Raw genomic sequence first — 18,711 nt, 5'->3', positions numbered from 1 at the left:
TCCAGCCATGTGGGACCCCCTGCAGACAGGTGCACACATGCCCCCTCTGGGTCAGCTTGTCTGTGGTTTAGTTTCTAAGTCGGGTCTGACTCGTTTGTGACCCCATGGACTGTAACCCACCAGGCTCCTCTGTTCACAGAGTTTCCCAGGCAAGAGTACTGGTGTGGGTTGCCATTTCCTTCTCCAGGGGATCTTCCTGACCCAGGGATCAAACCTGTGTCTCTTATGTCTCCTGCATTGGCAGGTGGATTCTTTACTCTCTGAGCCACCTGGGAAGCCCAAAATGGCATAGTATCTGCATATAACCTCCACACATCCTCCAGCAGACCTTAAATCATCTCTAGCGTCAGTGCTATGTAAATAGTTACTTGCGGGGAGCAAATCCAAGTTTTGATTTTTGGAACTTTTTGGAATTCCGCACCGCCCCCCCCATCCATAGTTAGTTGAATCCTCAAATTCAGAACCCGTGGATATGGAGGGCTGACAGGGTGAAGATGTGTTCTCCCTCTCATTTGATAAATATGTATGAAATGCCTACTGTGTGCTTGGAATTGTGTGGGGGTGCTGGGGAAAACCAGTCACACATTCCTGGCCTGAGGGACTCCTTGCTGAGCTGGGGAAAGAACAAGATGAGCCGGCAGAACAGATATCCTAGGGGAGCCCAACTAGATTCAGAAACCAGTCAAACCAGTATGGAAAAGCTGCTCATCCTCACCAGGTTCCTAAGAAACCCAAATTAAAAGGATGAGATGCCATTTTTACCTAACAGACTGAGAAAGAATTGTCCAGGAGCTGCTGAAATGGGGCACAACTTTCAATGGCCATTTATATCCCAAAGCGGGTGGTGCAGCCAGAAAATCTGTACTGTTGGTCACAATACTTTTGCAATCTCTTTTGGAGGAAAATCAGACAATAACTATCAAAATTTTAAAAGTGCGTTTACTTCTTGACTCTGCAGTTCTGCGACCAGGAAATTAACCTACAGAAATATCTGCACATGTGAACAAAAGATGCTCAAAATTAAACAACACTGTTCATCAATAGGAGAGGATTAAAAATAAACTGCTGTCTACACAAGGAAATACCATGCAATTGTAATGGTAATGAAATGGCTCTCTGTACTGACAGGACTGGAAGGGGAGAAGGGATGTGTCTGGGCTGTTTCTTTATGAATGGAAAGAACTATAAAGAAAGAAACTGCTTGTTCAAATGGCTGCTTCCTAGGGAGGAAACAGGATAACAATGGGGATTAGGACTTACACTCTTTTGTTTATGTGCGTGCTAAGTCACTTCAGTTGTGTCCAGTTCTTGGCGACCCCATGGACTGCAGCCCGCCAAGCTCCTCTGTCCATGGATTGGGTCGCCATGCCCTCCTCCAGAGGATCTTCCCAACCCAGGGATCAAACCTGTGTTTCCTTCGACTGCTGCACTGCCGGTGGATTCTTTACCGCTGAACCACCGGGGAAGCCCCTTTTATCTATATACTTCCATATTATCTGAATTTTTACCAGCCTCCTCTGAATCCAACTTACACTGTCAGTGTTATATACAGTCGTTCCTCAGTCTCCAGGCGGGGGGCGACTAGTTCCAGCACCCACCCTATAGTTACTAAAATCCGAGGATGCCTAAGTCCCTTATATAAAAATGGCATAGTTGCTGGGCTGCTGTTTAGTTGCTCAGTTGTGTCTAACTCTTTGTGACCCCATGGAGCCCGTCAGGCTCCTCTTCTGTTTATGGCATTTCCCAGGCAAGAACACGAGTGGGTTGCCTTTTCCTTCTCCAGGGGATCTTCCCGACCCAGGGATCGAACCAGCATCTCCTGCACTGGCAGGTGGATTCTTTACTGCTGAGCTACCAGGGAAGCCCCTACTATTTACTTACTGTACAAAAATACTATTTGACCCTTCTCACACATGAGATTGTTACTACAAACTTAAAAGATGAACCTTACCTGATGGCATGGATAAATCTGTGTAAATATAACTCATATTTGACCTCTGGTTTGGGAAGGTTTCAGTGCAATGGGCTATGCGTGTAAAGTACACACCAGATTTCTAAGATTTAGTAAGAAAAAAAATGAATGTAGAATATCTCATTAATACTTTATATTAAAATAAATTTTATAGGGATTGCATGTTGAAATGGTATTGTTTTGGATATACTGTGGTAAGTATAATTGTTAAAATATTTTTATTAATATAATAAATTAATTTTACCTTTTTCCTTTTTAAAAATCTTTCTAAATGAAGCTACAAGAACATTAAAAATGAAATACATGGCTTAATGCGTCATATTGCTACTAGATAGTGCTGGTCTGGAAAGCCTAAGGGAGTGTTTCTAGAAGACATCAGAAGAAGGGCAGTACCTGTTCCAGAGGTCGTCATCTTCTCCACCCCACCCCCAGAACGCGTTAGGAAAGCCATTGATCTTCCGAAACTGTTCCACTGTTAGGCCGCTCACTCCTCCAAAGAACTCAGTATAAGGAAGCCTAAAAGGAGATGCGTCGCATCAGTCATCCATGCATGAAAGGGTGTTCTCTTTCCCCCGGAAGAGGCCAGCTCCTGGGGACTAAGTCTTAAGTAAAACAGTATTCTCTGTGCTACTGCCCCAAACCACCTGAAATGTTTCCTCGGGCCAAATGCATCAACCCGAGTAGCCAATTACATTTCTTTCTAGTTGATTTTTTTTTTAAATCACAGCTTTATTGAGATAGAATTGACATACCATATAACTTACCCATTTATTATTTTTAAAAAGTCTTATATTGATTGGTTTGGTTTGAGCGTGGCAGGTGGGGTCTCTGATCTCTGTTGAAGTATGTGGGATCTAGTCTCCTGACCAGGGATCAAACCTCTGTCCCCCACACTGGGGACATGGAGTCTTAGCCACTGGACCACCAGAGAAGTCCCTAATTTACTTATTAAAGGCGTATAATTCAATGGGTTTTTTTTTATATATTCATGGAGATTTGCAACCATGGCCACAATCAGTGTTAATCAATTTCATCACCCTCCCCTCTCACCCAAGGAGCCTTGTACCCATCAGCAGCAGTCACTCATTTCTCCCTACTCTCCTCAACCCTATGCAACCACTATTCTTCCTTCTGTCTCTATAGATTTGCCTATTCTGGACATTTCATACAAACTGAATCATATAATACTCGGTCTTCTGTAGCTAGTTTTCTCTCACCGAGCATAACACTTTCTAGGTTCGTCCAGGGGGTTACACATATCAGCACTTCATTTCTTCTTACTGAAAAATAGCATTCCATCGTGTGTGGATGGATATACTACATTTCGTTTATCCGTTCATCAGTAGATTGCGATTCACGGTGGAGCTAATTTGATTTGGTCATCTTTGCATCTTTCATCATCCTTCTAAATTTAATCTCTTTAATTAAAAGGAAATGATACTCACAGATACATATACTTATCCAGTTTAGTCGCAAAGTGCCTTGGCATCTGTCCACATCCATAATAGTTGCGATCACTTTCTGGTATGTGATCCACATCATGAAAAATAAGGCAGTCCCAGTCCAAGTCCTTCATTGCTTCTTGAAAACCCACATTAAAAAGCATGGCTCGATTAAAGGGTTGGGTGCCAACCTAAAAGAAGCAGAACTTTATTTTTAAAAGGACTCTGGAAGAGGAATCTTTGCTGCCTCAGCCCTGCCTAAAGGAGAGCTTATTGAGAGATCACTGGGCCGGAAGGGAGGTGGGTCCGGCCTGGTTCATCCCTGACTCACCATCACTTGACCTCTCGCCTCAACTTCCTCAGGAATAAAAATGGGTGATAACGATAAAGCTAAGCCTCTCTCTCCCAAGGCCGTTTGAAGGCAGTCAGTCAGCTGTGTAACGGCATTTAGAAGGGTACCCAACCCCCTACACAGAAGGAAGAACACCACGGCCATTTCTACCTGCAGCCCCTTATCTCCCGGGAATTTCCTGGGTCTGAAATGTAAAGAGTTCAAGGGAAAACGAAGTTCCAGGCAGCACTCAGACCTGCTGGTACTGACCATCTCCATGGAGGAGTGCAGGACGCCCTCTGCTCCCTGCCCACCACAGGGCCACTCAATCGCGAGTTTTCAGTCTTATAGACTCGTAACCCCAAGGATGGATCAGTTTGAAGCTCTCTCAACTGTAGTCTCGGAAGAGAAAGAAGAAAGAAAGGGCCACTCACTTGCTCCACCACATAAAACGCAAACCGCAGGCGCTGGCGCTGGAGCATGGGAATGAGGTGTCGGAGCAGGACCGGGAGGTGCTCGTGGCGGTTCCGGAAGGGGACAAGGATGGCCACCTGCAGCGGGTCACAGCGACAGAGGCCGCCGGTCAGCGAGTCCCTGCAGCACTGGGGCCCAGCTCGCTTGGGGGGCTCCGGGGAGCTGCCGTACCCTCCACTTCTCTGCGGTCACCCTTTATGCCAACAGTATCTCCTGTTTCTTTATTCTAGCGCAGCTTGTTTCACAACAGTGTGGGTGTGCTTGTCCCAACCACTAGACTAAGAGATTAGGAGGGGAGGTGAGATGTCTTAACACTCCCTTATATCAGAGCAAAGCCTTGTCCTGTGTCCCATATATTCTCCAGGCAAGAATACGGGAGTGGGTAGCCATTCCCTTCTCCAGGGGATCTTCCTGACCCAGGGGTTGTCCCACATTGCAGGTGGATTCTTTACCATTTGAGCCACCTGGGAAGCCCCTTATTATCAACACATATACTAAATGAATACTTTTAACTGACATGAAAAAAGATTTATATATATATATATACATTTAACGCTGGTCATTAAATTGATTTTACATCCCAGTGATGGGGTGGAAACACTGCTTTGTTCCAGATCCGCTTTGATCACTGCTGCACTATAGCATCTCACAGGGCTGGCATGGAATAAGCACTTTACTGAACACTGTTGAAAGAATTGACTTAAGTCAGTGTCATAAGCTTGAGCCACACTACTGATGTCTCCTGATTACAGTCATGCAGAAAAAAAACCTAAACAATTCTCAGTGTCAGGCTAGATAGTTCTGCTTTTTACACCACTAGATTCATGGCAACAATGCCAAATAAAGCATAAAGTGCTGAATTCGTGAAGATGGCCTCTGCAAATCTATCAAAAGAGACCCACCACCCCCCTTCCCCTACTGCTTAGCCAATATTCCTAGAAGGAAGAAAAAGGGTCCTGGTTCAGTGACCAGAACAATGCATATGTCTGTGGCTACAGCAGAGTCCTCAGAGAAACCCATTCCTCCAATATGTTCCCATCAGATGCAAATCCTTTTCAGTAAGTGTTAAGTAGGGTGCAAATTACAAAATGTCAGAGTGAAATCCATGGTGATTCACATGACAGCAAGTGCCAGGGAGGCTTCCCAGCACCTGGGGTCTGACCCCACCCCTACCTTCCACCGAGGCACGCAATCTGACGGCTTCCAGTGACCGCCCAGCTTGATGGTTGGGTCTTTAGAGAAGAGTTCATGGATGGCATCCATTCCAATCTCACTCATGTTTATGTCTATCGGGCCCTCTGAACAGAGATGGGGGAAAAAAAATAGTAAGAGGCCACGAAACTCCTACGTTCAGGGTTGTAATCTCTGGCATGGTTCAGTGCTTTTCCAGTGTGTTGTGTTTTTTAACAAGGACGGGGGTCACTACGTCTGCTTACCAACCCATTGGGTTTCAGTTCATCCCTATTACTGGGTAAAGCGGCAAACCAAGAAATAAAGACTTGGGAGTTTTGCTTTTGCCAAGGATGTAGAAAGAAATGAAGACCAAGTACAACAGCAGCTGAACTTCTCAAAGAGGAAGGAGAAAAGCAGCTGAGCTTGGTAGCATCTCTGTGTGCTCCTTAGGAGAGTGCAGACACGCTGTCCCAATTCACTGATCAGTAACCCTGACTGGTCATGGCCAAACTCAGAACGTGCATCTCTCGAACTCAAGTCGGGAAGAAGACAGTCCAAGGAGCCCCAAAGCACAGGAGAGGTGTAACAGTACATCGTCATTGCTTTAGACTGCACACGAGATTCTAAGAAGGAAAGGGGAAGGGAAGAGGAAGAGGAAAAAGGAAGAGAAAGAAAAGACGCAAGAATTTTTCTTAACCAGCACTTTGTTAAGAAAATAACTTCCCTCATATTAAATGAGTTATACAATCAGTGTGAGATTTATAGTAAAAGACAAGGCTGGTTGCCTACACTTTCTCAAGGATATCTTAACAGACCTCAAGTTACAAAGGAAGTGGAACATGTAAAGCAAAGAGTGAAAAATGTGGTGGAAAATGTCACCAGGAACACAGGCAACCCTGCAGAAGGGCTGTAGAGGAGCCAGGACACATGTAACACAGTTCCTATTTCCAAGGGCCAGGAGTTTATAATCTCTCTGTAAGTAGACATATTGAGAGATCAAGAACACTCTTCCTTTTATTTTAATCAAATAGAAAGACATTGGTTTTGAAAGCAGAGGAAGATAAGCAAGCACTCTACTCACTCATGGAAGGGAGCCTTTCGGGACAGGTATGGTTTGCAAAGTAGGTGAAGTCTTCAGGAAGAAAAGTCGTGGTCTGTAGGAAGGATTCGCTGTGGTTCAAGTCGAGAGGATAATCTAGAGAGGAAAGAAAAGAAAAGGCAGCTCCGATTGGTACAAGTCATCATCTCTGCAATTCTCAGATGCCCCCCAAACAGGGATTTTTCTAAGTCGTTATCTTTCGGTGAGGGAGGATGCTGCCTTAGCTCTTCAGCTGAAATCTGAATACATCAATAGAAATGTTAATCAGATGATACTATCTCACCAGTGTTTCTATTCTTACTGTTATCATAGCTTTATATGCAGTCAGTTCATAGTCAAACAACCCTGCTGCTGCTGCTGCTAAGTCGCTTCAGTCGTGTCCGACTCTGTGCGACTCCATAGACGGCAGCCCACCAGGCTCCCCGTCCCTGGGCTTCTCCAGGCAAGAACACAAACAACCCTACAACATAACTAAAAAAGAGAAACCAGCACCCCCTCCCATGTTTTTCTGAAAGGAAATGCTCTCACCTCTCTTAAGTCAACTACCTGAGTATTTTGGGCTTCCCCGGTGCCTCAGATGGTAAAGAATCTGCCTGCAATGCAAGAGACTTGGGTTCGATCCCTGGGTTGGGAAGATTCCCTGGAGAAGAGAATGGCTACTCACTCTAGTATTCTTGCCTGGAGGACCCCATGGACAGAGAAGCCTGGCAGGCTACAGTCCATGGGGTTGCAAAGAGTCGGACACGACTGAGCGACTAACACGGACATATACGCATAACCTTAGCATTTCTCTCCATCAGCCTATACAGCCAATCTTTCCTTTTGGGGGTGTCTCTTTTTTCTTTTTTGCGGTATACTTGCTTTACAATGTTGTGTTAGTTTCTGCTGTACAGCAAAGTCAGCCAGGTATCCGTTTACATATATCCCCTCTTTATTTTGGATTTCCTTCCCATTGAGCTCACCACAGAGCACTGAGTAGAGTTCCCTGTGCTCTACAGGAGGTTCTTAATAGTTATTCATTTTATGCATAGTATCAATAGCGTATATATGTCCATCCCTAATCTCCCAATGCGCCCTGCGCCCCCCTTGGTATATATTCATTCTCTATGTCTGTGTCTCTATTTCTGCTCTGCAAATAAGATCATCAGCACCATTCTTTTCTAGACTCCACATACATGTGTTCAGAATGTACGATACTTGTTTACTTTTCTGCCTGACTTCACTTTGAATGACAGTCTCTAGGTCCATCCATATCTCTGCAAATGGCACAGTTTTGTTCCTTCTTACGGTACACAGTTGATCTCGATGCTTCGTTTTTAGGTCAGTTGACTTCTCACTATGGGGGATGAAGATTTTATACCTTTCTTCCCCTGCCCCCACCGCACACATACCCTTCCCATCCTCCAGTATCCCTATAAGTCAGACATGCTAATTGTGGTTAGGACAATCTTCAGTATTTTTATGATGATGATTCAATAAACATTCTCTGTTGCTGAGAAATGTGGAAAGGATGATTACGTTTCCTTTCCTGTAAAGATTTTTGCACCCCCGGAGTAACTGTCTTGTTTTCCTGTTTGCTCAGTTTTACGTGGAATGATGACAAGTGGGTGTCTTGCCCTTCGCTACTTCACTTCCCCTCAAGACACAGGCATCCGGTCTTCCTCTTGCTAAGAAGGTCCAGCGCCTCCCAACCCACTCCAACATGGACAGGTTTTCCTGGGAGCGTGACCCACCTGTGCTACTCTGGGATCTCCCTTCATCAGTGGCCAGGGGAGTCCATTCATCTCCCAAGAGTGTCGAACCTCAGTTTTCCTAACTTCAACTTCTTTCTTTTCACTTGGTAAAGCACATTCTTCCAGTGGCTTCCTAAAAGCGGTGAAACGGAAGTGATTTTGAAACCCTGGATATCTGACTATTTTTATTTTTCCTCACTTGATACATGGGTTTTACAGAATTCTAGGCTGGAGATAAATTTTCCTTTGGAATTGTAAAGGTGCTGTTCCACTTCCTTCTAGAGTCCTCTGGGCCTGTAAGTCCAAAGTCATTCCAATTCCTGTTCTTTGTAAAAGGTGACAGTAATTTCTGGAAGTGTGAAGAACTTCCTCTTTGTTCAGGAAATTTGATATTGGTGTGCCTGCTCCACTTTGTTGGCAATGCAGTGGCCTCTAAAGTCTGGGGATTCAAGTCCTGTTCAAGAATTTTTCGGAGGTATCACTGTGGTGATGATTTCCTGCCTTCTGTATTCTGGGCTCTCTTTCTGGAGAACAGAAATATGACTTAGATGTTGGGCCTCCTGGTCCTATAATTTTCTCATTTTTTCTACCTGACTTTCTATCCTGCCATTTTTCTGCTCTACCTTCAGAGAGATTTCCTCAATTTTATCTGCTGCTGCTGCTGCTAAGTCGCTTCAGTCATGTCTGACTCTGTGCGACTCCATAGATGGCAGCCCACTAGGCTCACCCATCCATGGGATTCTCCAGGCAAGAACACTGGAGTGGGTTGCCATTTCCTTCTCCAATGTGTGAAAGTGAAAAGTGAAGTCACTCAGTCGTGCCTGACTCTTAGTGACCACATGGACTGCAGCCTACCAGGCTCCTCCGTCCATGGGATTTTCTAGGCAAGAGTACTGGAGTGGCTTGCCATTGCCTTCTCCGCAATTTTATCTAGTCCTTTTAATTATCATTTCCTGCTATTACTTTTTTTAATTTCCAGTGTCCCTTTAATTTTCCGAATGTTCATCTTCTTCAATATCTTGTTCCATGTTTACGATCCTTTTCCTCTGACCCTTGAGAACATATGTGATGGTTAAGTTTTCTCCTCCCAGCATATTATTTCTTCCAATTTGTTACTTGTTTTGATCGCCAGCACAGTGACGCTTGGCCATCTGCTAACATTTAAGAGTGGGGCTTGGAATCAGCTAACTGGAAGCATCTGGATGGAGGTTCTTCATTGGAAGGTGTTCTGGTCAGAGGTTTGGATGGGAAACCTCCAGGGTCAGTATCTTTGGGTCTTTCTTCTTGGTCCGGTCAGGTTCCCCAGAGAAGTCATTCTCATCTCCTGCCAGAATGGTACAGTCTTTGTCACAAGCATCCTGAAGCAGGAGGAGGAAAAGCTGGGGGCACCCTGAAGAAAGCTAGGCGCCCCAGCCGACAGGCCCTCTGTTTTACGATCTCTGGCTGGAGGTTATCAAGTCTCCAGTACTTTGCCAGGTTGGAGGTTGGACATCGGACTGCTTTTCAGACAGCTTTCAACCCATCTTTATCTTAGTTGCCACCTGTACTTTTATCTCCAGAAATACCTGATATCCTAACTTCTGAGCTTCTGAGCGACTCTGGGGTATCAACTACGGGGTGATTGGCTTTCCTTGTTGCGCATTAGCAGTGAGTTTTCTTGGGTCTGTTAAGTTCTTTATCACTGCTCCACCTGCTTTCCAACTTCCATAAATTTTTGAGGTGGTCTCCTTTCTTATGCTTCTCGTTTTTAAGGGTTTACAGCACTAAACACACAGACATACACACAATATCCAGAGTTACTTCAGTGACGTTTTAACTTCATTGCAAGTGCCTTTTTTCTCGAGGGAGGTATGAAGGGGGTCCTCCAATCTCTTATCTTTCTACAGGTAAAGAAAGTGAGGCCCCGTATACACAACTCCTACGAGGAGACTTGCCTGGTGCAAGTCTGAGACCTGATGAAACTACGGGTTGATGATCTTGACATCTGTCGTTGCTATTTAGTTGCTCAGTGTGTCTGACAATTTTGTGACCCCGCGGGCCCACCAGGCCCCTCTGTTCATAGGGTTTCCCAGGCAAGAATACTGGAGTGCGCTGCCATTTCCTTCTCCAGGAGATCTTCCCAACCCAGGGACTGAACTTGCGCCTTCTACATTCTTTACCACTGAGCCATCAGGCAAGTCCCATCTCAGAAGATGAGAGGCCCCAAAATACATGGTGGTTAGTTTTTATGGGCTTGGTATTTCATGGGCTAATGAGTGGGAGGATTATTGCAACTATTTTCGGGAAAGGGCGGAGATTTTCAGGAACTGGGTCATCGTCCACTTTTTGACATTTTATGGTCAGCCTCAGAACTGTCATGGTACCTATTGTTTGTCAATCAGCTTGCTGATGTGTTACAATGAACTACTCTGAGGCTCAAAGTCTAGAGGAAGTCAACTCATCCACTATCTTGGATCTAGTTGGTTCTAACCAGTTTATGTCGTATTCAGCAGCTACGTCATTCTTTTAAAGGCTGTGCCCTGCCCACTTCCCTCCTGTTTCATCAGCAGCAAGCAAGAAGCAAAAGACCACTTATTTTTTTCTTCCAGCTACTAAATTAATGTCATTGTTAAAAAAAGAAAACCTCAAATATACAAGTCCTAAGTGAAAGTCCATAACCTTATCCTACACCTTGGAGAACTCCCACCCCACCAAACCCTAATTCCATCAATTTTAATTTTCAGTTCTTTACATAAAATTTAAACAAAATCTACATTTCCACTAGCAGTAGAAGCCTTTTAAAGTGGAAGAGGCAGAGAAAATTAATTGTTCATGACCTGGCAAAGAATCAGACATGACTGAAGCAACTTTACACGCACGCATGCATGCACGCAGGCACGACATGGTAAAAACTGTGCCTGGTTACTGTGGGGTCCTAGTTCTTTTCCTCCAGCTGCCTGGAAATGGGCAGACTATATTGCCTACTCTCCTCAGGGGTTCCAAACACCAATTTCTTGGCCTTCTAAAGTACAACCAGACTGAACGAGGGAATCGTTGAGAGAAAAAGCCAGCCTGCTGAATTTCTATGGCCATGGTTTTACTTTTTAATTTAAATGTAAACCATATTGAACCAGAACATGTTCTTCCAGCAAGGGAGGTAGACAGCAAAGAAGGCAACTGTTTTTACATTTATAACAGGTGACATGCTTCCTGCCTGTAGATTCAAACAGCCTACTTGGTCAACTCTGCTTTACATCCGTGGTTTGGCAGTCCTGGCTGAATATCAGAATCATCTAGGAAGCTTTTTAAATATCCTTGTGCCCAGGCTATACCCTAGAATTATTAAATAAAAGCCTCTGGGCGTGAGGTGCAGACACTGGTATTTTGTAAAGCCCCCAGGGAAGTCCAATATGCACTCAGGTTTATGTGGCTACCCCAATATGTGCGGGTGCTAAAATTCTGCTTTCTCCCTCAAATTACCAAATCCAGCTGAGTGGGGACTTAAAAGTGCTGACCAACAGATCCAGGAAGAATCACTACTTTCTCTTCCCATTTGCGAAAAGGCCAAGCACCTGCCTCTCTGTTTGAAAAAAGTGAGGAAAGAAAAAACACACATACACACACACTAGAAAGATGTCATCAGGACACCTTTATAAGTATTTGTAATATACAAGGAGTCTGCCTTCTTCAGGATTTAGCCCACTCAAGAATGACTACCTGCCAGGACAGGAGACATTACAACTATGGACTGACCACCCAAAAACCAGACAGAAAGAGGTTAAGAATATCCACCTCCTTGAACAGTACAAAACATCCTGGCAATGACTTCATCTGTCTACAACAACAGACCTGTTCTGAAGAGTTTTGGCAAGAGGATGTCCTTCTGAGTACATGACCAGAAGGGGACTCAGGTCACCAGTGTGGGGAGGTGGGTGTGTGTGTGCGTGTATATGGGGGGAAGAACTGTCTCTCCGGGTAGAAGGGCACCTGGAAATCTGTACTGAAGAATGAGAAATGCCAGGCCACCCCACCACTCACCTCCGACACACGACTGAAGCGGCTGGCCTGGATGAGCCCAGAGACGTCTCTGCTGATGCCAACAGTCTCTTGAGCACCTCTCCCAGCCACTCCGAGTCAACCGCACCAGACCCGCGATCTCGCATACTGGTGGCTTTCGGTGACAGAAGGTCCTCCACGTCACCGCGTGCAGGCTTTAGTTGTGCCTGACTTTCCGCGACCCCATGGACTCCAGCCCACCAGGCTCCTCTGTCTGTGGAATTCTCCAGGCAAGAATACTGGGGCAGTGGCCACTCCCACCTCCAGGGGATCTTCCCGACCCAGGGATCAAATCCGGGTCTCCTGCACTGCAGGCAGCTTCTTTACCCACTGAGCCACCAGGGAAGCCCTTATTTCAGGCTACTTCCAGGTCACGGTCCTGATCTCTTAAGGGACGTTCTTTTTAGGCAGTAGCCTTGTTTGCTTTCAAGGGTGAAGAAAGCTGGCATTACTTCAACGATACACTAAGCTTTTCAGCCACACACGGCCTCCTGAAGACCTCTGAACATGGATGTGTTCAACAGCACTTTTTTCAGGGCGGATCAACACAGTTCATGAACTGTCTCAGCCAGGCTACTCTCACCAAGCTCCTGGCGAGGGTGGCCGGGTCAGCAGCGACGGTCATCTGGCTGTCTCAGCAGCCTTAGGCCCCAAACACTCCCTCTGACTATGCTAGGCAGAAAACGACTTTGAAATGAATTTTAAAAAGAGTTGGTTTTTACTGGATAAGCTCCAATGAAATGATGTTTCCTCTTCAACAGTTAAGTCACCAAGGATGTGCCAGTAACACAGAAGCCAATCAAGATGGTAATCTGGGATCTAGGTCACAGCACTTAAAGGTGGCTTTCCTCGTGAAATCTGTCCACTCGTGCACTCAGAAATCACTTTCTCCGCGCCTCCTGTGTGTGAGGCAGGGTAGCAGGCACAGGGGACACAAAGACAACACAGGCAAGGAGGCAATGCTGGGGTCAGAGGTCAGCAAGTCCCAACCCCGCACGGCACGGGGTCCTAGAACGCGTGTGCTCTGACCCCTTCGCCCCTAAGGTGGGGACACGGCAGTGGTCTTCCTGAGCTCTCGTGAGGAGCCCATGAGGTAATGCAAACAAAATGTGAACCCCATCATAATCATCCCAACGACAAAGACGTACAATTTACGAGGAAAAGAGACACGTTAAACTCAAAATGGATGATTAACCAATCTGACCCAAGTGATGCTGGGAAGAATTATTTTAGTGGATGATAATTTGAAGATAAACACATGCAAATTCAAATAATAATGGGTCCCTGGATAAGCCTTCCAAAAGACTAACTCATGCACTGATTAGCTTCTAGGATGACGACCCCTCAGGGAATTAACGTGAGCGTGTGTTGCAAGACCGGCAGTGGGCGGTGGCGGGGGTGGGGGGGACCACAGACCTGCTCCACACCCTCTAACTTTGAGAGAAAACGGAACAACTCGCCAATGGCCCAGCGAGAAGCCCCAGCATGCTCTGCCCTTGGAAAGGCCTGAATACTCGGATGGGGTAAAGGTCAGCACAGCATACACGCTTCGTTATCCAGAGTGACACAGGGGGAAAGAGCTCTGAATGGCTTCATCCTTCAGTCAAAAGAGTCATCACACAACCTGAAGGAGGTTTGGGGCAGGATTTAGGGAAAGTCACATGATCAAACCACACCAACACCCCCAAGATTACACGTACATGGGAAAAATGGAAGTAAAATCCTGCCTACCCAATGGAACCATACCCAAATCAAGTGAGACGATGCGTGTGGGATCCTTTTCAAACTGAGTGCCATAAATGATGAACAGTGCTCACCTTTGCCCTTGACTTCAGGAGCTACAGTGACTCCTCTTCGAGGCATGGGGCAGGCCTCAGGCCATTTGTCCTGTGAGGCCACAATGTGGCTTAAAAGTTCTGAAAAGTTGACGGCCTGCTCTTTGCAAACTTTTAAGAAGAAAGGAGGGCTTCCCAGGTGGTGGTTACTGGTCAAGAACCTACCTGCCAATGTAGGAGACCCAAGAAGCACAGGTTGGATCCCTGGGTTGGGAAGACCCCCTGGAGGAGGGCATGGCAACCCACTCCAGTATCCTTGCCTGGAGAATCCCCATGGACAGAGGAGGCTGGTAGGCTAGAGTCCATGGGGTTGCAAAGAGTCAGACATCTCTGAAGCGACTTAGCATACACGCAAGAAGAAAGGAAGTATCGAAGCTTATCAGTTTGCTAATCTGTGGCGCGTGGTTACTGCTAAACCGGCCCGCCAGTGGGGTAGACTGGTCCATTATTACATGGTCAGTTCTTCTCAGGACTTAACTTCCCTTTAAGAAGGTAGTGCTTCCTCTTGAGATCCCAACATCACAGAATTCTCATTTACAACCTTTGCAGAGCAATTTCACATTCTGCAGTGAGTTCCAGATAATCTTAGAACTTACTAGAGAGGAACAAAGGGTTGAGGTGGAGGAGAGTGTCTTTAAAAATACACGTATTTTACAATTCTAGGCTTGAGTGAGATCAGTAAGAAGCCACAGGGAAAGCACATTAGTCCTCAGTTAAAGAAACAAGAGGTAAATCATGAATTCGAAGTAAACTGAAATTTCAAAATCCGTTTTCTAAATAAAAACCATTGCTGGCTGCAGATTGGAGATGCTTCACGACAGACCCATTTAACCATCTGGAAATACTTCCTCTGTTCAATTTTTGGAAGATTTTAAAAAAACAGACATAAAAAAAGACAGCTTTCTCTCAAAAAGAACTTGCTATGTATAGTCTTTTGTAAAAAATAGCTAAAGTCAAACCCACAATTCAGGTTCAAGTTCTAACAATATAATGTTAGGCAAGCTATCTAACCTTGGTGTTCTTTTTCTCTCGTTACATAATTAGCGTTTAAAAGATAATAAAAGCTACAGGTCCAAGTTCCAAAAACTGAGGCGGAAATGTTTAGTCTGGGGTCCATCACCGCTGCTAAGCTGAATAATCTGAAAAGCCTTCTTCAAAGCTAAAGGAGTCTGACCACCAAACATGGGCACGCAACTGGCATTCAGCCACCGGGTGAAAATCACACCTGACTGGGGAAGGCAAACTAGGTGATCCATTCAATTTCTCTTCCTAAGTCGCTTTTATAATTTGTGGAAACTGTCCCAGACTGCCTGATGATTACGAAATGGAAGTCTGAACGCATTTAGACACTGCAAGGTGAGCCAGGCCTCCTGGGCTGGCCAAGCTCAAGTAGCGTCTGAAGGAAAGGACGAGACGGTGCAATTCCCCCGGTATGGCCGCCAGGACCAGACTGGCCCTGAAAGCGCCCTGGGCACACCCCTGCCATGTGGAGCTCAGAAAACAAGATCAACAGGCCCCACGACCTTGACCCAGAAAATAAGTGCGGGTCAAGTCCAACCAACCGATTTTTCCTCACAGGCTATATGGATGTATTTTTTTAAATAAAATCATTTTCAAAATATTTTTGGTGCTCCTTCCTTTCTGGTGTCCTAAAGAAACATGCTTTAATCTGCCTACTTAGGGCAAATACACAAAAAGTGGGGCTCTTGAAAGATACTCTTCATGAAGTCAAAGTGGAGTCAACCAATCACCCTTAATATATTGTCCACAGAACAAACAAGGACTCCTTCGGCAAGAGCTTCTTTTGGTGATAACCTAAGACTCAGTCAGACCGTCCCTCCTCCACAACGCATGTTTTTTCCATCGAAGAGAATTATTCCCAGCGCATCTCCCTCTGATGGGGGGAGGGATGCTGAGCAGACCCCCCCTTTACTAAAACGTACCTGAGTCATTCGCACTGCTGTTCCTCTTGGCGTAGGCGCTCCGGACCACCTGCTCGTAAACCTGCGCGCCGATGGTCCGCATGTTGTCCCGGATGAGGATGCCCTGGGCCTGCATCATGAAGAGGTAGGTGTTCACTGCGGAGACAGGAGGGGACGGAAAAGGGCTTAATTCAGAGGCAGCAGGAACAGAAGACACACCAGAAACCACTGCACCCTGCGTTCCTTTCCTTTTCCCCTTTCCTCTGTGAAACGTCTTTAGGTGCTAAGGTTCTACAAGGCCACAACTTCTCTTTTCCATGCAGGGGTCTAAGTTTTCGGGATACTGATCTTCCTCGGGGAGCTAGTAGGACTTAGGGGAATATCCATCCATATTCGACAGCTTTAAAAATTTATATTCTACCTGATCTTCAAATACCCAAGCAGTATTCTAGCCCTGATATGACCAGAAAGACCTTTTGGATCAATTAAAACATTTTGAAAAAGATCTCTGCTCTTTTTAAATTCACAGTCTCAGACTCACTGGTTATCCTCAGAGAAAAAGGAAGCCACCAACTGCCCTGCCTTTTGGAATCACTTAGATGTAGGTCTGGTCCTGGCTATCTTTTAAAAGTGGTGATGAAGGCTTCAACTACCTTTTTTTTTTTTTTTTGCACTATTTGGAGAGAAAGAAGATAATGAAAGAATGCTAGCAGTCCTCACTATCCATCCGCCTCAGCCCCACAGTTCACAGCAATGGAAAAGGAGCAAGCGGCTTGATCCGGGTGTCAATTAAAACAGATTCCCTTCACGATACACAGAAACATCCAGTCTTTATGTTGTGTGCCTGAAACTAAAATAACGTTACATGCAAGTTACAGCTCAATAAAAACAAAGCAAAACAAACAAAAAAATAGACTCAACAGATCAACTGCCCAATCACTATCATCTTTGGAAAGCAACCTTCCTTCGGGTTTTCCCGAAGTCTCTCTACAGCATGAAATTAGCCCATCTCAAGTGTAATTCCTGTACTCCGTCTGCAATCTCAAATGCTATGTATTTGAAAGAAATTGTAAGGTTTATACGGAGAAGGCAATGGCACCCCACTCCAGTACTCTTACCTGGAAAATCCCATGGACGGAGGAGCCTGGTGGGCTGTAGTCCATGGGGTCGCTAAGAGCGACTTCACTTTCACTTTTTACTCTCGTGCATCATAGAAAGAAATGGCAACCCACTCCAGTGTTCTTGCCTGGAAAATCCCAGGGACGGGGGAACCTGGTGGGCTGCCATCTATGGGGTCGCACAGTCGGACACGACTGAAGCGACTTTAGCAGCAGCAGTAAGGTTTATAAGCATAGCTTCTTCACCAGCCATTCTAATTTACTCGCGTTTCCCTCACCAGTCACTGTGAGAGGGGCTGTCTGAGTGGACGGCACGTTCCTAAGTCTGGGCTCTGGCGTGTGCCAGGGCTCATCTGAACCCTTGGCTGACCTCCATCCAGGCTCCAGGCAGGTGCACAACAGACAGCCCCGGACTCTCCTCCAGACTCAATCCACACGGCCTCGGGCAGTCCTGGCTCTTCAGCAAGACATATTTTGTGGACACTGTCTCATTATTATCACAGTGTCCTGCACATAATGGGCAGTAAATAAGGACTAAGTGGATGAAGCTTAGAAGTCAATTTATTTCCAGCTACCATGATTGGAGCTTGTGCTGGCAATGGGGGTGGGGACAGGGACAAGTCAACTGGCACAACGCTTAATGTGGAAAACCCCCAGGTGGCCCACATTAACCAGGGACATAAAAGCTTTCACACCTTCTCTAAGGTAAACCCAGAGCCGTCAAATAATTAACAAAAGAAGTCAATGTTCAGAAATGAGGGAGCGTTTCAGATGAGGCCTGGCAGTGACTGGAAGACAAGGGCATGCTTAACTCTTGGCGTGGCCGGAGAGATCAGACACAGTGTTAACTCTCTGTCACATAAAAAAGTTTCCGGGGTGGGGGTTGGGGAGGAACAGCTTCAAATCCTTAAAGAAAGTATAATGCTGTGAAGCCTCAGAAAACAAAGAGCAGCACCTCACTTTCTATTTGTGACAGAGAGCAGCTTGCCTGGTCACAGTAGGCAGGCAGTTAAACCTAAGATTTAAACTTCACCCCATATCGTACTTCTCATGTGCTTCTGCAGTATATATATTTTTTAATCACTTAGGCTGTATATTATGTATATTATACATATTACACCAACTCTTCCTTCCATCCCCAGCATACTATTAAACCAGCTGTCTTCAATAATATAAAGACAAATATTTATTGAACACTGTGTGCAAAACTGTCAGGCACTGCCAAAAATACACACTACTTCTTTTCCCCCAAATTTCATCTTCTCTTTTTATCCTCTCCACTGTAAAGGATACCATTGTTAGCCCCGCTTTAAAAAACTCTAGACCGAGGACTGATCCATGTTGATGTATGGCAGAAAACAACACAATATTGTAATTATCCGTCAATTAAAAATAAATAAATGAGGGAGAAAAAAAACAACTCCCTCCCTATGTTAGTTCTATACGATTCCCGTAGGGCTGTTCTCAATCCTTTTCCTGCCTATTACCTAGAGAGCCCGTTCCTACACCTCCCACCCACCCCCAGACCCTAATTCCCTAAATCTGAGTGGCACCCATGAACTTGCACTTGTAACAAG

The 18,711-nt window shown here is 45.5% G+C and overlaps 1 protein-coding gene across 1 annotated transcript in view; it reads right to left on the bottom strand.

Moving 5' to 3' along the window:
- B4GALT5 (beta-1,4-galactosyltransferase 5) overlaps positions 1-18,711 on the bottom strand; it is a 74,481-nt gene that overhangs the window by 4,389 nt on the left and 51,381 nt on the right. The window contains exons 2-7 of the mRNA XM_055393324.2: positions 16,038-16,172; positions 6,474-6,587; positions 5,393-5,517; positions 4,180-4,296; positions 3,418-3,605; positions 2,366-2,488 (exon numbers count right to left, since the gene is read on the bottom strand). Of these exons, the coding sequence (XP_055249299.1) occupies positions 2,366-2,488; positions 3,418-3,605; positions 4,180-4,296; positions 5,393-5,517; positions 6,474-6,587; positions 16,038-16,172 (802 nt within the window). The remainder of the gene's footprint in view (positions 1-2,365; positions 2,489-3,417; positions 3,606-4,179; positions 4,297-5,392; positions 5,518-6,473; positions 6,588-16,037; positions 16,173-18,711) is intronic.

Source organism: Moschus berezovskii, chromosome 15 (assembly GCF_049115385.1).
Source record: "Moschus berezovskii isolate FMDL1 chromosome 15, NW_MosBer_1.0, whole genome shotgun sequence".
NCBI lineage: Eukaryota > Metazoa > Chordata > Mammalia > Artiodactyla > Moschidae > Moschus > Moschus berezovskii.
The sequence above is the reverse complement of the archived record's forward strand: the minus strand, read 5'-3'. Positions and strand labels throughout refer to the sequence as shown.